Source organism: Macaca mulatta, chromosome 7 (assembly GCF_049350105.2).
Source record: "Macaca mulatta isolate MMU2019108-1 chromosome 7, T2T-MMU8v2.0, whole genome shotgun sequence".
NCBI classification, from domain to species: Eukaryota; Metazoa; Chordata; class Mammalia; order Primates; family Cercopithecidae; genus Macaca; species Macaca mulatta.
Window position 1 is genome coordinate 97,519,674 of NC_133412.1, and position 22,384 is coordinate 97,542,057.

The 22,384-nt window shown below is 52.6% G+C and overlaps 1 protein-coding gene across 2 annotated transcripts; it reads left to right on the forward strand.

Annotated features, from left to right (window-relative positions):
• The first annotated feature begins 819 nt into the window (after positions 1 to 819).
• On the forward strand, positions 820 to 22,169 carry NYNRIN (NYN domain and retroviral integrase containing). 2 transcript variants are annotated; one of them, XM_015143465.3, is made up of 9 exons: positions 820 to 1,329; positions 1,472 to 1,686; positions 10,519 to 11,177; positions 11,302 to 12,858; positions 13,755 to 13,885; positions 14,033 to 14,129; positions 15,865 to 15,966; positions 16,185 to 16,286; positions 17,485 to 22,169. In XM_015143465.3, the coding sequence occupies exons 2-9, from the start codon at positions 1,489 to 1,491 to the stop codon at positions 20,333 to 20,335; spliced, it is 5,697 nt and encodes a 1,898-aa protein (XP_014998951.2). In that variant the 5' UTR covers positions 820 to 1,329; positions 1,472 to 1,488; the 3' UTR covers positions 20,336 to 22,169. The 2 variants fall into 2 exon arrangements, with proteins under 2 accessions (XP_014998951.2, XP_028707294.2); XM_028851461.2 differs by having other exon boundaries at positions 1,030 to 1,329; positions 1,478 to 1,686.
• The last annotated feature ends 215 nt before the right edge of the window (positions 22,170 to 22,384 follow it).

The window sequence follows — 22,384 nt, forward strand, 5'->3', positions numbered from 1 at the left end:
GTAGAAGGCTTTGGAGCCAGAAGTAACACAGATGACTTTTTCCTTTTCTAGATTCCAATCTAGGGAGAAGAATCAGGTGTGTGGGATGAAGCGTGGTCCGGTGAGACCAGGAGTAGCATGAGCCCCTCCCTGCCCCCAGTTGGGCCCCTTCCTTGCAGTGGGGTGCTCCTGGTCCCTTACCTGCACACAAACATATGATGACCCTGCAGCCCAGATGTTCCAGGGCAGGCCTAATTTAAAGTCTGATGCCTTTTGACCCCATAGGTATACTTGTGTCTATCAGACTGTGGCTCTTCGTTTTAATCTGGAAAATAAGGTCACTGAGGCCGAGACATAGGCCCTGCCCTCCAGAGGGCCAGGTTCTGTTCAGGCCCAGGGCTGTATAAGGTGTTCTTTGTGCTGGGGATGTGACCAGAGCCTGGGTGTTGAAGGTGGCCCCCTAGCCCAGGGCTAGTCCCAGAGCACTCATGCCAATTGGCTGGCTGGTCAGGTGTTGTAGGAGACCTCGGAGGTTACATTACTGCCTGGACCCTCTATCTCCTTCCCCTCACAGCATAACTCAAACGTGCTAAAAAGGGCTTTCATAAACAACTCAAGTCTGAAAACTCTGGCAGCTTTCCCGCCCCTCCAGCCCTGGGGGGCTTCAGGAGGGTCTGGGCTGCCCGCCAGCTCCAGGCTGTCCCTAGACTTCAGTGGGGGGTGGGGAGTCAGTGCTGTTACCCTTTCCTTCCTGCTTGGTCTCCAGCCCAGAGTTTCCTTAGGCCCCGGCCTCCCTGGGCTCCCCACCCTACTCTACCTTAACCCTTTCCTCCCAGGGAAGGAGTGGCCGAGGTCCCCGTTCTCTTGGGACGCCTGGGAGAGGCGATTAGGGGTTCGGGGGGGAAGGTGAGGGTAAAAGGGAGAGATCCCTGTTCCAAATCTCAAAAAAGGGTCCCGGAAACCAATCTTCCCCTCCTTCCTCTTCCCCCGTCCTTCCACTAGCAAGAGGGGAACGTGGAAGGAAACTAACTTTGACCCCTGGATTCTGGCTGTGGGCCCAAAACTTGGGTGGAAGGCAGAGGCCTCCGGGACCCTCCCCGCCCCCTCCTCCCCGCCCCGGCTCCCCCTCCCTCTTCTCCGCGCCCCTTTAAGCTATCCAGCAGACGCAGACAGAGTTGATCCAGGAGGGGCTGGCGGAGTGCTGGAGGGGGAAGGCTGGGGGCGGAGGAAAGGGCGGCAGGAGCCCGACCGGTCCCACCCCTCCTACAACCCCGGGCAGGAAGAGCTCGACGCGGGAGCGGCGGTCGAAGGGGACCAAGCTCCAGAGGGCGGGCGCCCGAGCCGTGCCGGGTGGGTCCGGCAGCCTGGAGGAAGGAGGCCGTGCGGGGGGCGCGCCGCGGGAGGAGGGGGCGTGGCTTAGGCGCCTGGGGCTGGGGGCTGGGGCGCCTGCGGCGCCGAGACCAGGGTGACACTATCTTCTCCTTCGTTCCAGGAGCAGGCGGGGCAGCCATGCTCCTGTCGGGGGGCGATCCTCCGGCGCAGGAATGGTTCATGGTGCAGACAAAATCGAAGCCTCGGGTGCAGCGGCAGCGGCTGCAAGTGCAGCGCATCTTTAGGGTCAAGCTGAACGCCTTCCAGAGCCGCCCGGACACCCCCTACTTCTGGCTACAGCTCGAGGGGCCCCGAGAGAACATGGGCAAAGCCAAGGTAAACAGCTTCTCCCCACCCCCACCCATCTCTTCCAGCCAGATCACTCTCTCCCCTTCCCCTGGGGAAATGGTGGTCCTCAGAGGCACCACCCACCCTGCCCCCGCCTGGATTTGGCGGTGTGGCGGGCAGGTACTGGGCCTTCCTCCTGCCTCGCCAGATCAGCCTGCGCTCCTTCCATGCCCTCTCTTTCCCTCTGGTTCCTTCCTTTCCTGCCCCACCCCTTCCCTACGTGTCACCTCTGTCCCTCAAGTGCACTGAGAGCACCTCCTCGGTGTGTGTCCCCCCCATGAGACTTCCCTGGCTAGGGCCCCAGCATCCGCAGCCCCACTTTTCCATCTGGGCAGCAACTCAAGGCGCTGTATTTCTGTGGCCTCTGCAACACACCTCTTTGTTCTCCACCAGGACTGAAAGGCCCAGGTCCTTCTGTCTTCTCTTAAGTCTCCTTAAATCCTGGGCGGCCCCTTGGAGCCTCTGAGTATTAGGACTGGAGGGGCCTTTAGAGATCCTTCTAGAGTGATACTGGCATTTTACAGATGAGGTACTGGTGGCCAGAGAGGGTAAGGGGCCTGGCTGAGTGCTCAGAGTCAGGTAGGTGAGGTGGTGGGGGTTGGACCAGAAGCCAGGGCTCTGGGCTCCTTACCCCACACTCTTGATGCCACTCAGCCTCTTGCAGGGGTTCTGAGTGGCGTGCAGCCCTCCTCCCAGATTCCCACCCATCTCCAAGGGCTGGGAATCTGGGAGGAGGGCTGTGGGCTTTCAGATGAAAGGGCTTGCTATGTGGGGCTGGACCTTGGACAGGCCAGATCACAGCACACCTCTCTTGCAATCTCCCTGGCTTCTCTCACAAGCTTTTCCTCCCCTTGGGCCTGTTAGATTCCCCTGTCCCCCAAGGTTTACCTCTTCCCTTAGATTCCTTTATCTTACTTCTTTGTGGAAATTCGACAGTCTCCCTCTGCCCCAGACCACCACCACCTTCCCCTTCAACACACACACCTACTTAATTGGTCAAGGCCTTGGGTAGACAGGCCCAGAACTCGGCCAGCCAGGCTGGTAGGCATGCAGGCTGGGAAGTTCCTCCCTCAACCCCCCTGTGCAGCTGCTGGGTCAGCAGTTTTTCCAATTTTGACAGAGGTGCTAGGAGAGGGAAGTTCCGGGTGGGTGTCTTTCCAGAGAACAGATGTGCAGGAGGCCTTGAGAGGAAGATGTTTCAGAAGCCTGGGTAGGGTACGCTAACAAGAGGAGTGTTTTGGGTTCTTTGGGTTCTTAATCTTTTTGTTACTTTGAAAGGCAGCAGCTCACCCTCTTAGGGGACTCGCACTTTCTTTTTCTCTTTCTTTCCTTCTTTCTTTCCTTCTTTCTTTTCTTTCTTTCTTTCTTTCTTTCTTTCTTTCTTTCTTTCTTTCTTTCTTTCTTTCTTTCTTTCTTTCTTTCTTTCTTTCTTTTTCTTTCTTTCTTTTTCTTTCTTTCTTTCTTTCTTTCTTTCTCTTTTTTTTTGAGATGGAGTTTCACTCTGTTGCTCAGGCTGGAGTGCAATGATGTGGTCTTAGCTCACTGCAACCTCTACCTCCACCTCTCGTGTTCAAGTGATTCTCCTGCCTCAGCCTCCCGAGTAGCTGGGATTACAGGCACCTGCCACCATCCCCAGCTAAGTTTTGTATTTTAGTAGAGATGAGGTTTCACCATGTTGACCAGGCTGGTCTTGAACTCCTGACCTTAGGTGATCCACCCGTCTTGGCCTCCCAAAGTGCTGGGATTACAGGCATGAACCACTGTTCCGGGTCAGGACTCACACTTTCGGAGGTGCTCCACATCCCCCTCCTTGCTCAAATCCTGGATTGGCTTCTCCAGGCCTACCTGCTCCCTCTCCCTCCGCTGCTTCAGGGTTCTTCAGGCCACAGATCTCACACCTCAGGCTCCCACTGTAGGCCCTGGTAATGGAATCAGTGGCTCCCTTGATTCCTAGCCCTGTTCCTCCATTTCCCTTTGTCTTCCCTTTGGGAAAGGCATTGTTGAAAAGTGGGAACCCAGCATGTGGGGATTCTGGGTAGCTCCCTGACATATATTTTTTTTTTTTTTTGAGACGGAGTCTCGCTCTATCGCCCAGGCTGGAGTGCAGTGGCCGGATCTCAGCTCACTGCAAGCTCCGCCTCCCGGGTTTACGCCATTCTCCTGCCTCAGCCTCCCGAGTAGCTGGGACTACAGGCGCCCGCCACCTCGCCCGGCTAGTTTTTTGTATTTTTAATAGAGACAGGGTTTCACCATGTTAGCCAGGATGGTCTCGGTCTGCTGACCTCGTGATCCGCCCGTCTCGGCCTCCCAAAGTGTTGGGATTACAGGCTTGAGCCACCGCGCCCGGCCTCCCTGACATATTGTACACAATGAGCAGAAAGGAAACTTTGTTGGCAATTTGGAGGAGGACGAAGGAAAGTTGGAGGGGGATAAAGTTTTGTCTCGGAGGTTAGGGGATCTGGGTTTGATATGCTGTCACCAAGTTACAACCAAGATAGGAAGGGTATGGTGATTAGAGTATGAGACTGGGGTTTGCTACCTGTTAACTGGGTGACCAGATCAAATAATTTATCCTCTCTTGAGCCATTTCCCTCATCTGTGGAACAGACTATAATAATACCTGGTTAATATAATAATACATGATTAATATAATAATAATCACGAAGAGGTTGTGACAGTCTGCGGAAATCATGCATGTTACAATACTTTCATAAAATGTGGAGAGCTATAGAGTATAGATGTTAGCTACTATTGTTTTTAACTAGCTGCGTAACTTTGAGCAAGTCCTTTTCCCTCTCTGAGTCTCGATCTCCCTGTTTGTAAAGTGGAAGTCTTGGATTAAATGCTAAGGTCCAGTGATCTGACACATGAACATTTCCCAAGTGTAAGGATCTCTTGTGGTTCTCATAGGGAGGTAGTGTGGCTGGCTCCAATCACAGCTGTAGGGATGCAGAATTATGCACTTTGTTAATGGCCTATTGAACATAAGCCAACAGGCAGAGAGGACTCTGGGAGACCACAGGTTGCAGGATGCTGGGAGGGCTGACGGTGAGGGTGGCCTGCTGGGGTCTAAGGGAGGAGGGATCGAGAAGGATACAGGCTCATCTGGAGAAGGGCCTGAGTGTGTTTCTATGTGGTTGGTTTCTCAGGAAAATCTCTGTAAAACTTGAGTGCTTTAAATTGTTTTGTTTGGTGGGATTAAAAAACATTGAAGACATTACTGTGAAACACATTCCCAGGCAGCAAAACAAACACTGGGGAGGACTCTCTGAGGTGAAATCAGTGAGTGGGGAGGCGGGTTTTAGTAATGATCAGAAGAGGCCCAGGACAAGCCCTGCTCCGCCCTTCTGCCCTTTGGCAATGAGGTGAGGATGGGGTGGGCGGCAGAGAAGAGAGGTGACCACCGCGGGAGGTGATGGGGAGCCTAAAGGCAGTGGTAGTGGGCAAGAGTACCTTCTGGAGCCTGGGTTCTGGAGCTCTGGGACAGGGTGTGGCCTGCTGACATCTGGCTTGGCTGTCAGATGGAAGTTGAACTATCTTTGCTGCACACTAACTGTGAGAAGTACCGTGAGAGTTGGTTGTGGTCAGTGCCTGCAGTTGGCTCCTATGGACCCACTGTTAAAATTTCGGGAATTGTGCAAGCGAGTGGAGGAGTATTTGCAGCCATGGTGGGAGTATTTATGCCACAAAAATTGGCAAACGTGACAAATCAAGGTTACCCCCCACCCCCAGCTGATTGTTAAACATTTACCAGGACACCTACTTGTGTTTGGGCACTGAATGCTTCTTTTTCTTTAAACTTAAATTTTCTTTTATCAAAGTCATACACATTTGGAAAGTCCAATTATTACCAAAAGGCTTAGAAGAGCACACAGTGGTTCCCTGCCCTGGCCCTCCCAATTCCTCCTTCAACAACCGTCCCCATTGACAGTATTTGCTCTGGCATTTACGCATCTCCACATTTCTAAAAGAATATGTAGACACTGTTGTCTTTTAATTAATCGATTTTTGGTGTTACCTTTTTTTGGTCCCATTATTGTATGTGAGGATTTAGCTCCCTTTCCCTGCCAGTCCCTCTTCTCAAGATAGTTCTATTTCAGTTATCTGCTAAATCTACATTTAGCATTGCCTCATTATGCCTGTGCACATAGCGTTCACATTGAAGCACTGAAGTGTACTATGATTTTGTTTTCCTTCTTACTTTTTGGTTTCACTGAGGTCATTGAAGTTAAGTACTCCTTGTTTTTCAATTTGCCTTTCTTTGTACCTATTGTTAATTCTCGCCACTTCCAGTAGCCTCTCAGTACAGTTTTCTACAAGGTCAGTCTATCAGTTCAAGGTGTTCTTTTGGTTCTACATTTTTTCTTGGCGCCATCTCTCCTGTCTGGTCAGTTGCTTTCCAGGCTGACACAGCTGTCGTTCTTGGCATCCTTTGCCTTTTTTCTTTGCTAAATACTCATGTCCTGGACCTTGAAACTTTTTCTTTCTTGGGTTGATGGAACACATCCATCTATAGCCTCAAGTTAAAAAGATGGCGCAGCAGCAAAGTGTATGCAGATGCCTGCTTTCAACATGCCTGCTTTCAACATGCCTGTTTCTTGAGTCATACCCTCCAATCTGAACTAGTTGTCCTGTGTAATGACCATTGTCACCCTAAAACAGTGCCTGGCATGTAGTAAAGAATGATTTATCAAATGGATGAATAAATTCTGAGATTTCTCTTCACTGTCATCCTGGAGATGGTCTTTGCTTCTTTCCTATTTGGTTTGCTGGAAAACTGCTCTCCAGTGGCTTCCTGGGAAAGGTTTTACAGGAGGAAAAATGCTGAGGTTGCATGTCTACGTTGCATAGCCAAAGGATACTTGATTGATAGCTTGGCTGATATCGAATTATAAAAGGAAAATTATTTTCCTTCAGAAATGTGAGGGTTGTGCTCCATTTGGAGGAGCCTGAAGCTATTCTGGTCCCTGGTCATTTGCGTCAGATGTTTTTTTCTCTCTGGAAGTTGTCAGTTTTCCCCGGTGTTCTGCAGTCTCCCAGTGAGGCCCCTTTGTGTGGGTCTGTTTTCCTCCATTGTCAGGCACTCTTGTACTTAGGGGGCCTTCTATCTGGACGCTCATGTTCCTCAGATCTGGGAAATGTGGGGGAAATATTTAGTGGATGATTTCCTCTCCTATGCTATCTCTGTCCTCTCTTTCTGGAAGTCCTCTACTTTTCTTATGTTTTCTCCTCTTTTTCAACTTCTTGTTCTGCTTTCTGAAGATTTCCTTATTTTTATCTTTGAAGCCTTTTCTTGGGTCTTTCGTTTCTGCCATCAAATTTTTAATGTGTAGAAGTCACTTATATTCTGTCTGTTAAAAAGCAGTATCCTATGCTTTTTAAATAAAATTTGAAACTTGTGTATTCTATTCTTGTTTAGTGTGTACCATATTCTCTGTTATCTCTCTGAGGAGAGAAATGACAGTAAGCTTTTTGAAGTTTTCTTCTCCCCACCTAGTTTCTCTTCTTTCAGGTTGCTTTTTTTTTTTTTTTTTTTTTTTCCCCTGTATGGTTTGGTCTCTGTGTTTCACATTAGAAGTTTTTCTCATAAGCCTGATAATCCTTGCATGATAAAGAGTGAAGGACAAAAAGCTGATTGGGAGTGGAGGCTGTGGGCAAGACTTGTTGATTTTGAACTTGATTGTACAGAGATTTGCAGGTGCTGTCGGTTAGGGACCCTGTTTTGTGATCTTTAAGTCTTTGCTCTTGGGCTGGCCAGGTTTTCCAGAATGTATGCCTCTCTTCTCTGGCCTGGAGGGTCAGGGTCTGGCTGCCAAGCGAATCTCTGAGTGGGCAGAATGAGTTTCTCTGCATTTAGCTTGCATTGTATACATCATTCTTTGGCCGTCCTCAGTCCCTCCATGTTTTTTGTGTGGTACTCACACCTTTGATTATGCTGATCAACCTTTACTCCTAAGACCTTGTTTTGTACTCCCTGGAGAACAGCCCTCCAGTGAGTGGGAAGGTACTTGCCAAGCCTATGTGTGTGTGTGTCTGTGTGAGAATGTCAGTGTGTGTGAATGTGTGTGAATGTGTGTGTGTGTGTGCGTGTGTGTGGGGAGTGGTTGGGCTCCCAGGTCTAACTGCTCCTCAAAGAACCTGGTTTTTCATGTTCCCCTTCACTTCCAATTCCAGAGTTTCTTGTTGTTGTTTTCTGAGTCTTTTGAGTATCATGCAGTGTAAATTGGGGTGGTTCTGGAAGGTAGACAGTGAATGATAACTGACTTATGAGAAAAGAGAACCCTAAGTTAGGCGTTAAGTAATGAAGCACCTTGACAAGTATAGAATAGTATTAAAATAGGTCATATAAATGCTTTTATTTAACTTACAAGTTGACTAACGACCTGCCGGTATTGGACAATATATTCTTACAAATACAGTGCACTTTTTCTGTGCCCCTTTCTCTTCAGTCGTATCATCTTTCTACCTAGTTGTTAGTTGTTCTTGCCTCTTCTCTACTTTTTCTCCTCTTGGAGGAAGAAGGTCTGGGTTGGCTTTAGGCAGAAAAGCTGTTCAGGTATTTTCAGGCTGTAAATGCCTGTTGTTTCCTTATCTTCTCTCCCTCTACAGTATAGACGGCATCATGGTGAAGACCCCTGACTATGGAGCTAGAGTGCCTGAGTATCCCAGCCTACCAACTGTGTGATCTGGGACATATGGCCTTCCTTGCTCATCTAAAATGGGGATAATGGTGTTTCCTTAAAGGGCAGAGAGAGGAATAAATAAGACAATGTGTGCAAAGTGCCTGACACATAATAAGCTCTCACTAAATATTAGTTCAGATTTGTTATTTTAAAAATTATCACAGTTCCTATGTATTTCTTAATTTTAAAATATCGGGCCGGGCACAGTAGCTCACACTTGTAATCCCAGCACTTTAGGAGGCCGAGGAGGGTGGATCACATGAGGCCAGGAGTTCGAGACCAGCCTGACCAACATGGCGAAACCCCATCTCTACTAAAAATACAAAAATTAGCAGGGTGTGGTGGTGCACGTCTGTAGTCCCAGCTACTCGGGAGGCTGAGGCAGGAGAATTGCTTGAACCTAGGAGGCAGAGGCTGCAGTGAGCCGAGATCGTGCCACTGTACTCCAGCCTGGGTGACAGAGTGAGACTCTGTCTCAAAAAATAAAATAAAAAAATAATAAAATAAAATAAAATAAAATATTGAACAATTGTTGGAACCATAACTATTCTAAGCTCTCTGCAGAAAGAGAAAGAAGCCTCCCATAATCTTCTTCCCCAGCACATCTCTCCATGTTTCATGTTGTTTTCAGGTCATTGAAATGGGGGTGCATGGGGTGGGGAATATTTGTTAAGGTCTGAGACAGCCCACACCTGCTCAGATTTAACCTTGCTAGGCAGTGGGACCAGATGAGGTTGGCATAGGAGGGGTTAGCTTGGGATGTCCATCAGGTTTTGAGCTGGTTTTGGACTGACCGAAAAGGGATTAGACATGTATTTCAGGCTCTGAGGAAGACGTTGCAGGTCTGTGGCCTTGGCCAGGTGGAAGAGGGACACGTAGGCCTGAGCAGGGAAGGATGGCCCAGGGACTAAGCAGAAGCACCTGGGTGGTCTTCAGGATGGCTGTTGGAGATCCAAAATGGAGTATGGGACTGCCAGGGGAAAGCAGGAAGAGGGATGAGAGGGATGACTGTCAAAGAAAGGAGATGTGGAGGGGCTTGGGGGCATATGAAGTCTACATGGGGTGGCTGATCGGAGAGAGAGCTCATGGGACCACACTGATGGAACTCAGCCAGAGTGGAGGAACCCCAACCTCACCCACCCCAGCCACTGCTAAAGATGGCGAGTGTGTGCCCTGTGAGCTCTGTGAACTCTAGGACTTGGTCTGCCCAGAAAGCCAGAGGTCTTCCTTCTGGTTAGCTATTGCGTGTATGTGCGGGTGCAGGGGTTCCCCTGGACACTGGCCCAGTGGCTTATCTCCTCCTCTGTCCCCTCTGGGCAACACAGTTACTATGATTGGGGGTACAGGTTGTGCTAGAGGCATTCTGGAGAGGGATGAAGCTCGAGTCTCACATGATTACCCTGTAGTCACTGTGGTCAGCCAGAGCAGGTGGAAAAAACTCTGGTATCAGAGCCTCTAGCTATGTGCCCTTGGACAAGCTGCACAGCTCTTCTCAGCCTGCAAAATGGGAACAGGTTGTGCCAGGTGTCATCCTCAGTACTTTCTGCATATTAATTCACTGAAGCTTCACAGTGGCCCAATGAGGCAGGAACTATTACTGTTCCCATTTTACAGATGAGGAACCGCAGGCATGGGGGCAGGCGTGTTGTGTGATTAATAACTTGCCCCACATTGCATCAGTTCTTAGCTTATGGAGGGTGCTCAGAAGTGTGCAGCCACTTTCCCCCCAGCTGTCACACTATTCAGGAATGCCAGACTGGGACTAGACCTCAGGAGCATCCAGTTCAATCTTCCTTTTTCTCGGTGAAGAGACTGAGATGCTGAGAAGGTGATAAATGCCCCACAATTAACCTAATCAGTTGAGGTTGAGTTGGAGCTGCAACCTGGGTTCTTTCCCTCCTCCCTCCCAGGCTTCCCTGTTCTGTTGGTGTTCCCTGGAAAGAAATGGGTGTGTGAGGGTGCAGGACCAGGGAAAGAGTGGCTGGCCATGGTGGAGTCATTTGGCTCATGATGGATGGGGGGTGGTAGTGGTGGGGCCACATGGTTAGTGAGGGACTGGCCTTTTGGGTGGCAAGGGCAGATCCCAGGACAGGCCCCTAACGGGCTGACTTCATTGTGTTCTCCCCGCTGTGCCCAGGAATACCTGAAGGGCCTGTGCAACCCGGAGCTGTGGAAGGAGGTTCGCTACCCACCGATCCTGCACTGTGCCTTCCTTGGGGCCCAAGGCCTCTTCTTGGACTGCCTCTGCTGGAGCACGCTGGCCTACCTGGTGCCGGGCCCCCCTGGCTCCCTGATGGTGGGCGGGCTGACTGAGTCTTTCATCATGACACAGAACTGGCTGGAGGAGCTGGTGGGGCGACTGCGCTGGGGCCCTGCCCCTCTGCTGACCCCCCGGGGGATCTGGGAGGCTGAGGTGACCCGGGCCTTTGGGGCCCTGGTTTGGATCCGTGGTGACCAGCATGCAGGGGACCTACTGCAGCTGCCCCCAGCAGTCCAGGAACTGCTGCTGAGCCTGGTGCGGGATGCTGCGGGCAAGGAAGACATCATCGAGTGGCTCAGCCGCTTCGGCATCTCTGACTCCCACTCTGATCCGGAGGTTCTAATCTGCCCTTCCCAGCAGCAGAAGGAAGCCCCAGCCATGGTGTCTGTGGGAGAGAGTCCTGGACCCTTTGTGGACATGGGGACCCTCCAGAACAGGGTCCCAGAAAATTCAAAGAGATTATCTAGCCTGGGAGCCACTGGGTCCCTGATCCCAGCCCAGAGTACACCGCAGGAGGCAGCAAACCAGCTGGTACGGTAAGTTCTGGAGAATGAGCCTGGCTTCTCTGATCCTACCCCTGCTCCCCTACCCCAAAGAAATAGTAGTAGTTTGGGACCAAACTGGCCTTCCACCTTTTCAATGAACTTGGGCTTCCTCCAGGGTCGGTTCCAACAGCCAAGGTGGTATGGACAGTGCTCAAGAGGAAGGGCCAGTGCAAGCCACCAGCAGCCAGGACTCCACGAACCACACACAAGCCTTGTTGAAGCAAAAACAGGTCCAGAGGATAGAAGATAAACTCCTCTTCCAACCTCCAGTATCAGCCCTGGGTGTGTGCCCATCCTGGAAGGCCTGGACCCCGGGGCCAGCCTTTGGGCCATTGTGGCCGGGGGCTATTGCTGCAACCTTCTGGAGGATCAATGAGCTGCATTCTCTCCATCTGGCCTGGCTCCTGTCCCAGGCATGCTTCAATTTTCCCTTCTGGCAGAGGCCTCTGGGCCCCATTCAGTTGAAGCTGCCAGGGCAGAATCCTTTGCCCTTAAATCTGGAGTGGAAGCAGAAGGAGCTGGCTCCTCTGCCCAGTGCAGAGAGCCCAGCTGGTAGACCAGATGGGGGGCTGGGAGGAGAAGCAGCCCTGCAGAATTGCCCAAGGCCAGAGATTCCCCCAAAAGTTACGAGTTTATTGGTGGTGCCTGGGAGCTCAGATGTAAAAGACAAAGTCAGCTCGGATCTTCCACAGATAGGGCCACCCTTGACCTCTACACCCCAACTACAGGCTGGAGGTGAGTCGGGGGATCAAGGGAGTATGCAGTTGGATTGTAAGGGACTGGAAGAGGGACCCGCTCCAGTCCTGCCAGCAGGGCAAGGGAAGCCCATGGCTCAAGGGGGACTGACAGATCAGTCAGTACCTGGAGCTCAAACAGTGCCTGAAACTCTCAAAGTGCCCATGGCTGCAGCAGTGCCCAAAGCTGAAAATCCCCCCAGAACTCAAGTGCCACCTGCAGCTCCCAAAGTGCCTACATCCCAAATGATGCCGGCAGCGCACACAGAGCCTGCAGCTCCCAAAGTGCCTTCGGCTCCTACAAAGCCAGCAGCTCAAATGATGGCCACAGCTCAAAAAACAGTTGTGAATCAGCCAGTGTTGGCAGCTCAAGTGGAACCCACAACTCCAAAAACTCCCCAGGCTCAGAAGATGCCTGTAGCGAAAACATCATCTGCAGGTCCCAAAACACCCAAAGCTCAAGCCGGGGCTGCAGCTACAGTTTCCAAAGCATCTGCAGCTTCCAAAGCACCTGCAGCTCCCAAAGTACCTGTGACCCCCAAAGTTTCCAGAGCTCCCAAAACGCCTGCAGCTCAGAAGGTGCCCATGGATGCAGGGCCAACCTTGGATGTAGCCAAACTTCTGAGTGAGGTCCAACCTACATCAAGGGCTAGTGCCTCCTTACCGAAGGGCCAGGGGCAGGCTGGAAGGCAGGGTCCCCAGCCCAGCGGCACCTTGGCCCTCAGCAGTAAGCACCAGTTTCAGATGGAGGGGCTCCTGGGGGCTTGGGAGGGGGCCCCAAGGCAGCCGCCTCGCCACCTGCAAGCGAACAACACAGTGACCAGCTTCCAGAGGTACCACGAGGCCCTGAATACACCCTTCGAGCTGAACCTGTCAGGGGAACCTGGAAACCAGGGGTTGCGGCGAGTGGTCATTGATGGCAGCAGCGTGGCCATGGTGTGAGTAGTGACGGGCGCGGGGCGGGCTGGGGATGCTGTGGAGCTGGGGCAGGACATCCCAGGGGGACAGAATGTGGGCATCCCTTCCCATCCTTCTGATGGGTGACATGGGGAAGAAATGGGAGGGAAGTGGTCCCTGTTGAATGGCTCCTGCATGCCAGGCAGTGTGCATGGAATCCTCACCGCAGCCCTCAAGGGCAGGTTTCTGGTTTCCCTCTCTGATAGATGCTGAAACAGGCTCAGAGGTGAGAAATCCTGCCCAAGGTCCCTGAGCCAGCAAGGGGTCCAGCTGGCCTTTTGGCTCAGATGTGTCCACTGCCAAGGTCTATGCCCTTCCCAGGCCAGCTTTTAAACTTTTAGCCCAAACTTCAAGGCCCAGCATAGATCTCTGGTGTGAAGCTTTTCCTGACCGTGCTGGCCCTTAGCGATTGCCCTTCCTGCACAGCACTTACTGCTGTAGAGGTGTTAGCATAAACACGTGCATGCCACTGAATTTGCCACATGATAGAGTAGTTATCTGTGCAGAGCACACTCCCAGCACACAGTCGGTGGCCAGGGAATTTTTGTTTGCTTTAAGCTCTCAACTGAGCGCTCTGAGTGGAGGCGCTGCCTTCTTCCTCTTGCCCTCAGTGTCCCTACACACATGCTTGCACACAAGTACATGCACACACACACACATGCACACACACATGCGTGCACACACACACATGCGTGCACACACACAGAGTTTCTGGCAGTGCCCCGCACCCAGTAGATGCTCACAGAATGAGTATGGAGGGAAGGGGAGAGGGCATCATTAGTGTCCTTGGTGCTGGCATTGCCTGCTTGCTGCCCCAGGGCTGGCTCTGAGGGAGGAGTGGTGAGGCAGGGTGTTTCCTTGTCCCACAACCCCACAGGCACGGCCTCCAGCACTTCTTCTCCTGCCGAGGCATTGCCATGGCAGTGCAGTTTTTTTGGAACCGGGGACACCGAGAGGTCACTGTGTTTGTACCCACCTGGCAGCTGAAGAAGAACCGGAGGGTGAGAGGTGAGGTGTCCGCTGCCTGCCCAACCTCCGCAGTGTCACTACGCTTTCTTCTCTCTGCCCTGCTGCCCCCACCCTCCACCACTCCAGAGTGACCATTTCCACTTAGCCCTCCCTTGACCATTTCTGTCTTCTGCCTTTTGCCCCCAGAAAGCCACTTTCTGACGAAGCTACACTCGCTCAAGATGCTTTCAATCACGCCCTCCCAGCTGGAGAACGGCAAGAAGATCACCACCTACGATTATAGGTGTGCCGGTCCCCAGGCCTGCCCTCCTGGGCTCAGGGAGTTGGGTCTGGCTGGTGTGTCAGGTGGAGTCCGGCCTGTCTTCTCTGGGGAAGTGCAGGCAAATATGTTGGGGGTGCAGGTCGTGCAGAGGGTGGGGTGGAGCACGGGCCTCTGTTGGCAGAGGGATGGTCACAGTGAGGAAAGGGCTGGAGGTTGGCTCTCCCCAAGCCCAGAGTTGTTCCTGACTTTGGGACTCTGGAGTCCGTCTGCCTTAGCTAACAGCCATTCTTCCCCCATGACCTGTGAACATCAGAGGTTCCCCAGGGTTTTGGGTGCCCGTTTCGGTTGAGGCTCATGTCTCCAGACTGCTTTAATCTTTTCCTCCCTCGGGGCCCTGGCACTGGTGGAGGTCTATGCATGGCTGATGTGGATGGAGCCCTGGGTAGGGCTCTGAAAAAGGAGAGCCCTGAATGCGTAAACCCCGAATGCTTGCCTGCTTGTCAATCCTAAGCGCCCACTCTTCGGCATGGCTGCAGGACCACTGTACTCAGGGGAAGCCTGTGACCCCACCTCTCTTAGGGCAGGGAAGGCCCTGGCATAGTCACTGGTCCTGGGTTGGAGTTGATGCTGGGCAGACAGAGATCTTGGTTTCACATAGTCAACTCTCATGCCAGGCAGGGAGAAGTTCTGCTTCTCCACACTTTTCCCAAGACATGGCACCCAACCAGGCCTGGGAAGGGTTGGGCAGAGAGCCTGGCGCATCCCTCCTTGTAGAGCTAGTCCCCTCCCTAGTCTTTAAGGACCTCTAAGTTCAGGCGTAGGTTTGAGGGAAGATGCCTTTTCTGCGGACAGTCCCTCTGCTGGGCGCTTGTGGAATAGCATGCTCTGGGGAGCAGGAATGGAAAGTTTCAGGGAATACTGAGAAGTAGGTAGCCTTTGCTTTCTTTACTGGTCACAGCCCTCTTTAGAGGAGAGGTGATCCTTGGAAAAGTGGATTTGTTTATTCAGGTATGTGTGCTTATATGTGTTAGCGTATATATGTATGTATGTCTTGGCATGTATATGAATATTGTGCATTGGTGAAGCATTATAACGGAATATGTGTTTGCTATGTGGTGGGCACTTATCTAGACACTTAAAAGCATTATCTCCTTCAGTTTAATCCTCACAGCAACATGGGGTAGGTATTTTGTCTTTTTTTTTTTTTTTTTTTTGAGACGGAGTCTCGCTCTGTCGCCCAGGCTGGAGTGCAATGGTACGATCTCCTCTCACTGCAAGCTCCGCCTCCCGGGTTCACAACATTCTCCTGCCTCAGCCTCCTGAGTAGCTGGGACTACAGGTGCCCGCCACCACGCCCAGCTAATTTTTTGTATTTTTAGTAGAGACGGGGGTCTCTGTTTTACAGATGCAAAAACGGAAGAAGTAAAAATACATGTGTGAATGTGGATGAATGTGAGTTTCTGTGTCTGTGCACGTGTACGTGTGTGCCTATGTGTATAACAGGGGTGTGTGTTTGTGTATACAGCTGGGAGTGTGTGCATCCAAGGTCACCCTTGGATGACCTCGATCCCTATCAGTGATCTCACACGGCCGCATAGAGGAGGGGATGGGCTGGGGGGTCCTGGATTTCTGAGTAGGAAGGGCAGTGCCTTTGTCTGACACACCTCAATGTGAAGCTGCAAGTTCATTTTCCCAGATGACCCAGGAAGTAAAGGGGCTAGTTACTGGATCATTAGTGACTCCCCTCTCCCTGCAGGTTCATGGTAAAGCTGGCAGAGGAGACAGATGGCATCATTGTTACCAATGAGCAGATTCACATCCTGATGAATAATTCCAAGAAACTGATGGTCAAAGATCGGTAAGATGGCTCCCCAGAGACTTGAGCCATTCCTTCCCCTTGGATGTCAGGCAGCCCCTGGCATGGGAGAGGTTAGGGCAGGAAGAGAGGCCTTGGAGTAGTGCCCACCAGCACCTGCCAGGATGTGGGTCTCAGCCCCATGGAGAAGCCAGGCGACAACAGGGTGTGGGTGGGTCAAGGGCTCACAGTGACTGTGCCTCTTCTCCTCCTGGGCCCAGCTTGCTGCCTTTCACCTTTGCGGGGAATCTCTTCATGGTGCCTGATGACCCCCTGGGCCGTGATGGCCCCACCTTGGATGAATTTCTGAAGAAGCCAAACAGGTAATGGGTCAGGCCTCCCCAGCCTCCCAGGCCCTCCTGGGGCTGATCAGAAACTTCCCCTTAGTGTTGGCCAACATCTAGTGTGTAATAATGATTGGAGTGATCGGACTTTTTCATGTCTTTATACTTGTGCCACGTTTATGTGTTCATAAACCACTTACAGTAGGTTTTAATACAGACATGAAAGCACATATGTAGAATGTAGTTTTAACATTCTATGTGCATCCTTTAATACTATATGTATCTTTCCAAACTGACATTTGTACTCAATGATTTATTAGTTTTTTCAGATGTATCCTATGCTAATTCATGTAGCTCTGTTTAATGGTCATATAGTATTCCATTACATGAGTACCCAATAGATTTTTCTGTTTTCTTGTTGAGGGCCATTTGGTCACTTCCATTATATGCTGTTGGGTCCAAGGCTGCAGTGAACAGCCTTGCTGTTATTCTTTGTATCCAAGGGAAGCTGCATCTAGAATATTCACCAAGTAGGATTTTTTCTATGTTTATTATCTCATTCAATCCTCACAACTTGAGTTATACGTAAATGACCACTGTCCTCATTTTATAGATGAGGAATCTGTGACTCAAGTGACTTTTCCAAGGTCACGTTGCTGATGCCAGCAGAACTGGTTTGCAGTAACTTGGATCCTCGGCTGCCCACCTGCCAGTTCCCTAGGCCCGGCAGGGGACCTTGGTCAGAATCTTCTGGGCAGAGCACTGCTTCCTGGGGCCAGATCCCCCAGTCTCACCTTGCCAGTTTGGAAAAAGTGATGTGGATGAGGTTTGTCTGCTGTGTCCTCACAAGTCCCTTGTCAGGCTCTCCTTTGCTTTGGTGACCCCTCCGCTCCCCTGCCTTTTCCAGGATTGCTCATCCTGGGTTAGGCTGGAAGCCACCAGTCATCTCTTATCAAACCGTTGGCTTACAGCTAGTTTAAATGTTACTTGGTCAGTGAAGTTTTGATTGGATGAGCCTTTAAGGCACAGATGAACTTCTAATATTGGGGGTCTGGCCCATGCAGGGGGTAGAGGAAGTGTTTATAAGCAGGGGCCCAATTGTGCCTATGCCATGCAAGTTGTTGGCACTTGGCCCAGCCTCAGGACACTTTGGAATGGGGTTTCCACAGAGGTGCTTTCCCTTTGGAGGATTGCTCGGAATGGGGCTGCCTTCCCTCTTCCATCTGTTTTGGTGTAGGTTGGACACTGACATTGGCAACTTCCTGAAGGTGTGGAAGACCCTTCCTCCCAGCTCAGCCAGTGTCACTGAGCTGAGTGAGGATGCTGACTCTGGGCCCCTGGAGAGTCCGCCGAATATGGAAGAAGTCAGGGAAGAGAAGGAGGAGAGGCAGGATGAGGAGCAGAGACAGGGGCGGGGCATGCAGAAGGCGGCTGAGGAAGACGACCTTGACTCTTCACTGGCATCAGTGTTCAGGGTGGAGTGCCCGTCCCTTTCAGAGGAGATCCTGCGGTGCCTCAGCCTTCATGATCCCCCCGATGGGGCCCTGGACATTGACCTTCTGCCGGGGGCAGCTTCTCCCTACCTGGGCATCCCCTGGGATGGACAGGCTCCCTGCCAGCAGGTTCTTGCCCACCTGGCCCAGCTCACCATCCCCAGCAACTTCACCGCACTCTCCTTCTTCGTGGGCTTCATGGACTCCCACAGGGATGCCATCCCTGACTATGAAGCCCTTGTGGGCCCCCTGCACAGCCTCCTCAAGCAGAAGCCTGACTGGCAGTGGGACCAGGAGCATGAGGAGGCCTTCCTGGCCCTGAAGCGAGCCCTGGTGTCTGCCCTCTGCCTGACGGCCCCCAACTCCCAGCTGCCCTTCCGCCTGGAGGTGACCGTGAGCCATGTGGCCCTGACGGCCATCCTCCATCAGGAGCACTCAGGGAGGAAGCACCCCATAGCCTATACCTCAAAACCCCTCCTCCCTGACGAGGAGAGCCAGGGCCCCCAGTCAGGGGGAGACAGCCCCTATGCCGTGGCCTGGGCCCTCAAGCATTTTTCCCGCTGCATCGGAGACACCCCCGTGGTCTTGGACCTTTCCTATGCCTCCCGGACCATGGTGGACCCTGAAGTGCGGGAGGGCCGCAGGTTTTCCAAAGCTTGGTTGATCCGATGGTCCCTCTTGGTTCAGGACAAAGGCAAGAGGGCCCTGGAATTGGCTCTCCTCCAGGGCCTGCTGGGGGAGAACCGCCTGCTGACCCCTGCGGCCTCCATGCCTCGCTTCTTCCAGGTTCTGCCGCCTTTCTCTGATCTGTCCACCTTTGTCTGCATCCACATGTCGGGCTACTGCTTCTACCGGGAGGATGAGTGGTGTGCTGGCTTTGGTCTCTATGTTCTATCACCCACCAGTCCCCCTGTCTCCCTTTCCTTCTCCTGCTCCCCTTACACACCAACCTATGCCCACCTGGCAGCCGTGGCCTGTGGCCTGGAGCGCTTTGGCCAGTCCCCACTCCCAGTGGTTTTCCTCACTCACTGCAACTGGATCTTCAGCCTTCTGTGGGAGCTCCTGCCCCTTTGGAGGGCTCGGGGCTTCCTGTCCTCCGATGGGGCTCCACTCCCTCACCCAAGCCTGCTCTCCTACATTATATCCCTCACCTCTGGCCTCTCATCCCTTCCGTTTATCTACCGAACCTCCTACCGGGGCTCTCTGTTTGCTGTGACAGTGGACACCCTGGCCAAGCAGGGTGCCCAGGGGGGTGGGCAGTGGTGGAGTTTGCCAAAGGATGTGCCAGCCCCTACAGTGACTCCCCGTGCCATGGGCAAGAGGCCCAATTTGCTGGCATTACAGCTGAGCGACAGCACCCTGGCCGATATCATTGCCAGGCTGCAGGCTGGGCAGAAACTGTCTGGCTCCTCACCGTTTACTTCTGCCTTTAACTCACTCAGCCTCGACAAGGAGAGTGGCCTGCTTATGTTCAAGGGAGATAAGAAGCCCAGGGTCTGGGTAGTCCCGACGCAACTCCGGAGGGATCTGATTTTCTCTGTGCATGACATTCCCTTGGGGGCCCACCAGAGGCCTGAAGAGACCTACAAGAAGTTGCGTTTGCTGGGGTGGTGGCCCGGGATGCAGGAGCATGTGAGAGATTACTGCAGGAGCTGCTTGTTCTGCATCCCTCGAAATCTCATAGGCAGCGAGTTGAAGGTTATTGAGTCTCCATGGCCACTCAGGTCGACTGCCCCCTGGTCGAACCTGCAGATCGAGGTGGTGGGCCCGGTCACCATAAGTGAGGAGGGCCATAAGCATGTGCTTATTGTGGCGGACCCGAACACCAGGTGGGTGGAGGCATTCCCCCTGAAGCCCTACACACACACGGCTGTGGCCCAGGTGCTGCTTCAGCATGTGTTTGCAAGGTGGGGTGTTCCTGTGAGGCTGGAGGCAGCCCAGGGGCCCCAATTTGCCCGGCATGTCCTTGTGAGCTGTGGGCTGGCCCTGGGAGCCCAAGTAGCCTCCCTGAGTAGGGACCTCCAGTTCCCCTGCCTGACGAGCTCAGGGGCCTACTGGGAATTCAAGAGGGCCCTCAAGGAGTTCATCTTCCTGCATGGGAAGAAGTGGGCGGCCTCCCTGCCCTTGCTGCACCTGGCCTTTAGGGCCTCCTCCACCGACGCCACACCATTCAAGGTCCTGACTGGGGGTGAGTCAAGGCTCACAGAGCCCCTGTGGTGGGAGATGAGCTCTGCAAACATTGAAGGGCTCAAGATGGACGTCTTCCTGCTACAGCTGATAGGGGAGCTGCTGGAGCTCCATTGGAGGGTGGCTGACAAGGCAAGTGAAAAGGCCGAGAACAGGCGTTTCAAGAGGGAGAGCCAGGAGAAGGAGTGGAATGTGGGTGACCAGGTGCTTTTGCTGTCCCTCCCCAGGAATGGCAGCAGTGCCAAATGGGTGGGTCCCTTCTATATTGGGGACCGTCTAAGCCTGTCACTCTATAGGATATGGGGCTTCCCAACCCCAGAGAAGCTGGGGTGCATCTATCCCAGCAGTCTGATGAAGGCCTTTGCCAAGAGTGGCACCCCCCTGTCCTTCAAGGTCTTGGAGCAGTGAGTGGGAACAGTGGGGGTGCCCCTGCCCCAGGGCCCTGGGTTTCTGCTGCTAGGCCTCCCCCGTCCCAGCAGTTCTCTCAGTCCACTGGGAGCCCTCAGTTGTGCCTTTTGTAGAGAAGTTGCTTCGTAAAGCTTTGCTGAATTGCCTTGAACTAGGGACCAACATCCCCATGGAAACATCCCTAGTTTGGGGTACTTGGAGAATTTGCCAAAGGCTGTCAGATATGAGTCCCTGGCAGTTTTACACTGGGAAGTAGAGTGCTCCTCTAGGATATACCAGGCTCTGTGTCTTTTCCCCAAGTATCCTCTTTCCCCTTCACATGTCGGTGTGTGGTGGTGTGCACACACACTCACCCCAGAATCTTACTATCTTGGCCATGAAACTGTGACTGTGGGCCTCAGAATTGGAACCACAGCCCTTTCCCATACAGAAACCCCAAATGAGGGCTCCTCCCTCCAACCTGTTCTTTTGGGGACCCTTTGCCCTTAAACCTGTCACAGCTGACATAAACCTGGGCAGGCTGTGGGGAGGCCACTGCCTCCTAGCCTCACAGCTTTCTTAAGCCAAGTGTGGCCTGCTCAGCTGTTAGGGCAGGGCTGGCCATCCTCCCAGGCCTCGAGGACAGTGTCATGGAGTGTGAGAATGGCCAGCCACAAGCCACCGGCTTGTCAGCACGGGAAGGGCAAGAGGGAAATGAGTTGGCCTACCTCATTTGACTCCAGCCAATGGAGACAATTCCTGACCCCTGCTTTGATGGTGTTGACCCCACAGGAATCAAGGATATTGATGCCAAGTGTGGCAACTCTACCTGAAGAGCTGCTTCTGTTAGACCCAGGGGCCCCGGCCTCTGTTTTAAGTGAGGAGGGCGTCTGCAATGAGAGTGGCACACGGCGAAGTGCTGGCGTGGCTCTACCTCCCAACCTCTCCCAACCCCATCCCAAAGCCCACAGCCCTCTGCTCCTTCCACCTCCACTGTATCCTGCATCTCAGACCCTACAGATTGTGTGATTGCTTCATCTGTATCACCCCCCAGTCATGTGGACCTGCTTTCTGTGTAGAGCAAAACCCAGGCTCCCTCACAGCCATTCTTTGCAGAGAGCACCCTTGCAGTGAGAGTGAGTTCCTCGCAGGTGTGTGCGTGTACACTCACCCTCTGAATTGCTGCCACTGCCAAAGAAGTGGGCTCCACGTGAAGGCCAGTGCCACGTCACTCTGGCTGGCCTTCTGAGTAGTTTCATTTCTCTGGAAGCTGAGCCAGTCTCCTGGTCTAGCCCAGGTTGCCAGAAGGCTTGGCGTTGCAGAGTGCTAGAGCCAGTACGGAACTTGCCGACTTGATTGTTTTACAGCAGAGGAGAGAGGATCACAGAGGGAAAGTGATTCACCCAAAGTCACACAGCGAGTTCATGGCTGAGCTGAGACCAGGACTAAGCTTCCTGACCCCCAGTTCACCATGAAAAGGGTTCTGGCAATAGGTTCAAGCTGGAGAATCCTTCAAAATCCTACACCCACATTCCCTGCAACTCCTCATCTCCCTGATCTTCCAGACAAACTGCCTGGATGTTGCCCTTAAACCATTTCTAGCTGTTAACCCTGTCCAGAAAAATGATTGAGTGATAGCTGAGAAGTGGAAAGTGTGGGATTTTTGGCAGGTGCTCTCTTTCCTCTGCTCCCCGTGCCATTCTTTCTCTTCCTCCTCTCTGTGATGGTATGTCCAGCCTCACTCTCCCTCCCTGGTGCTGTATGCGTTTCCCCTGTTAGCTACATTTGTGATCACATACCCTTCTTTTAAGTGAATTTTTTTCATTTGATTTGTCAATAAACGAATCAAACTGGAGCTGATGTCCAGTGTTTTGTTTAGCTTCAGTCTCAATTGTGGAAATGAGGAGTGTGGGGCAGACATGGGGTATGGCTGCTATATGTTTCCCAGATAGACTTGCAGATTTGAAGACCTGGATAGTAGCTTTTCCAGATCATCTGCCCTAAGCTCCTACTGTGCAGATGAGGAGACCAGGGCCCAGAGTGTGATATGCTTAAGGCCCCATAGCTGGT

Coding starts and splice junctions, on each gene's coding strand:
- NYNRIN (XM_015143465.3), top strand. CDS start 1,489: ATGCTCCTGTCGGGGGGCGATCCTCCGGCGCAGGAATGGTTCATGGTG. Junction 11,178..11,301: donor GCAGCAAACCAGCTGGTACG/GTAAGTTCTGGA, acceptor GGCTTCCTCCAG/GGTCGGTTCCAACAGCCAAG. Junction 13,886..14,032: donor GAAGAACCGGAGGGTGAGAG/GTGAGGTGTCCG, acceptor TTTTGCCCCCAG/AAAGCCACTTTCTGACGAAG.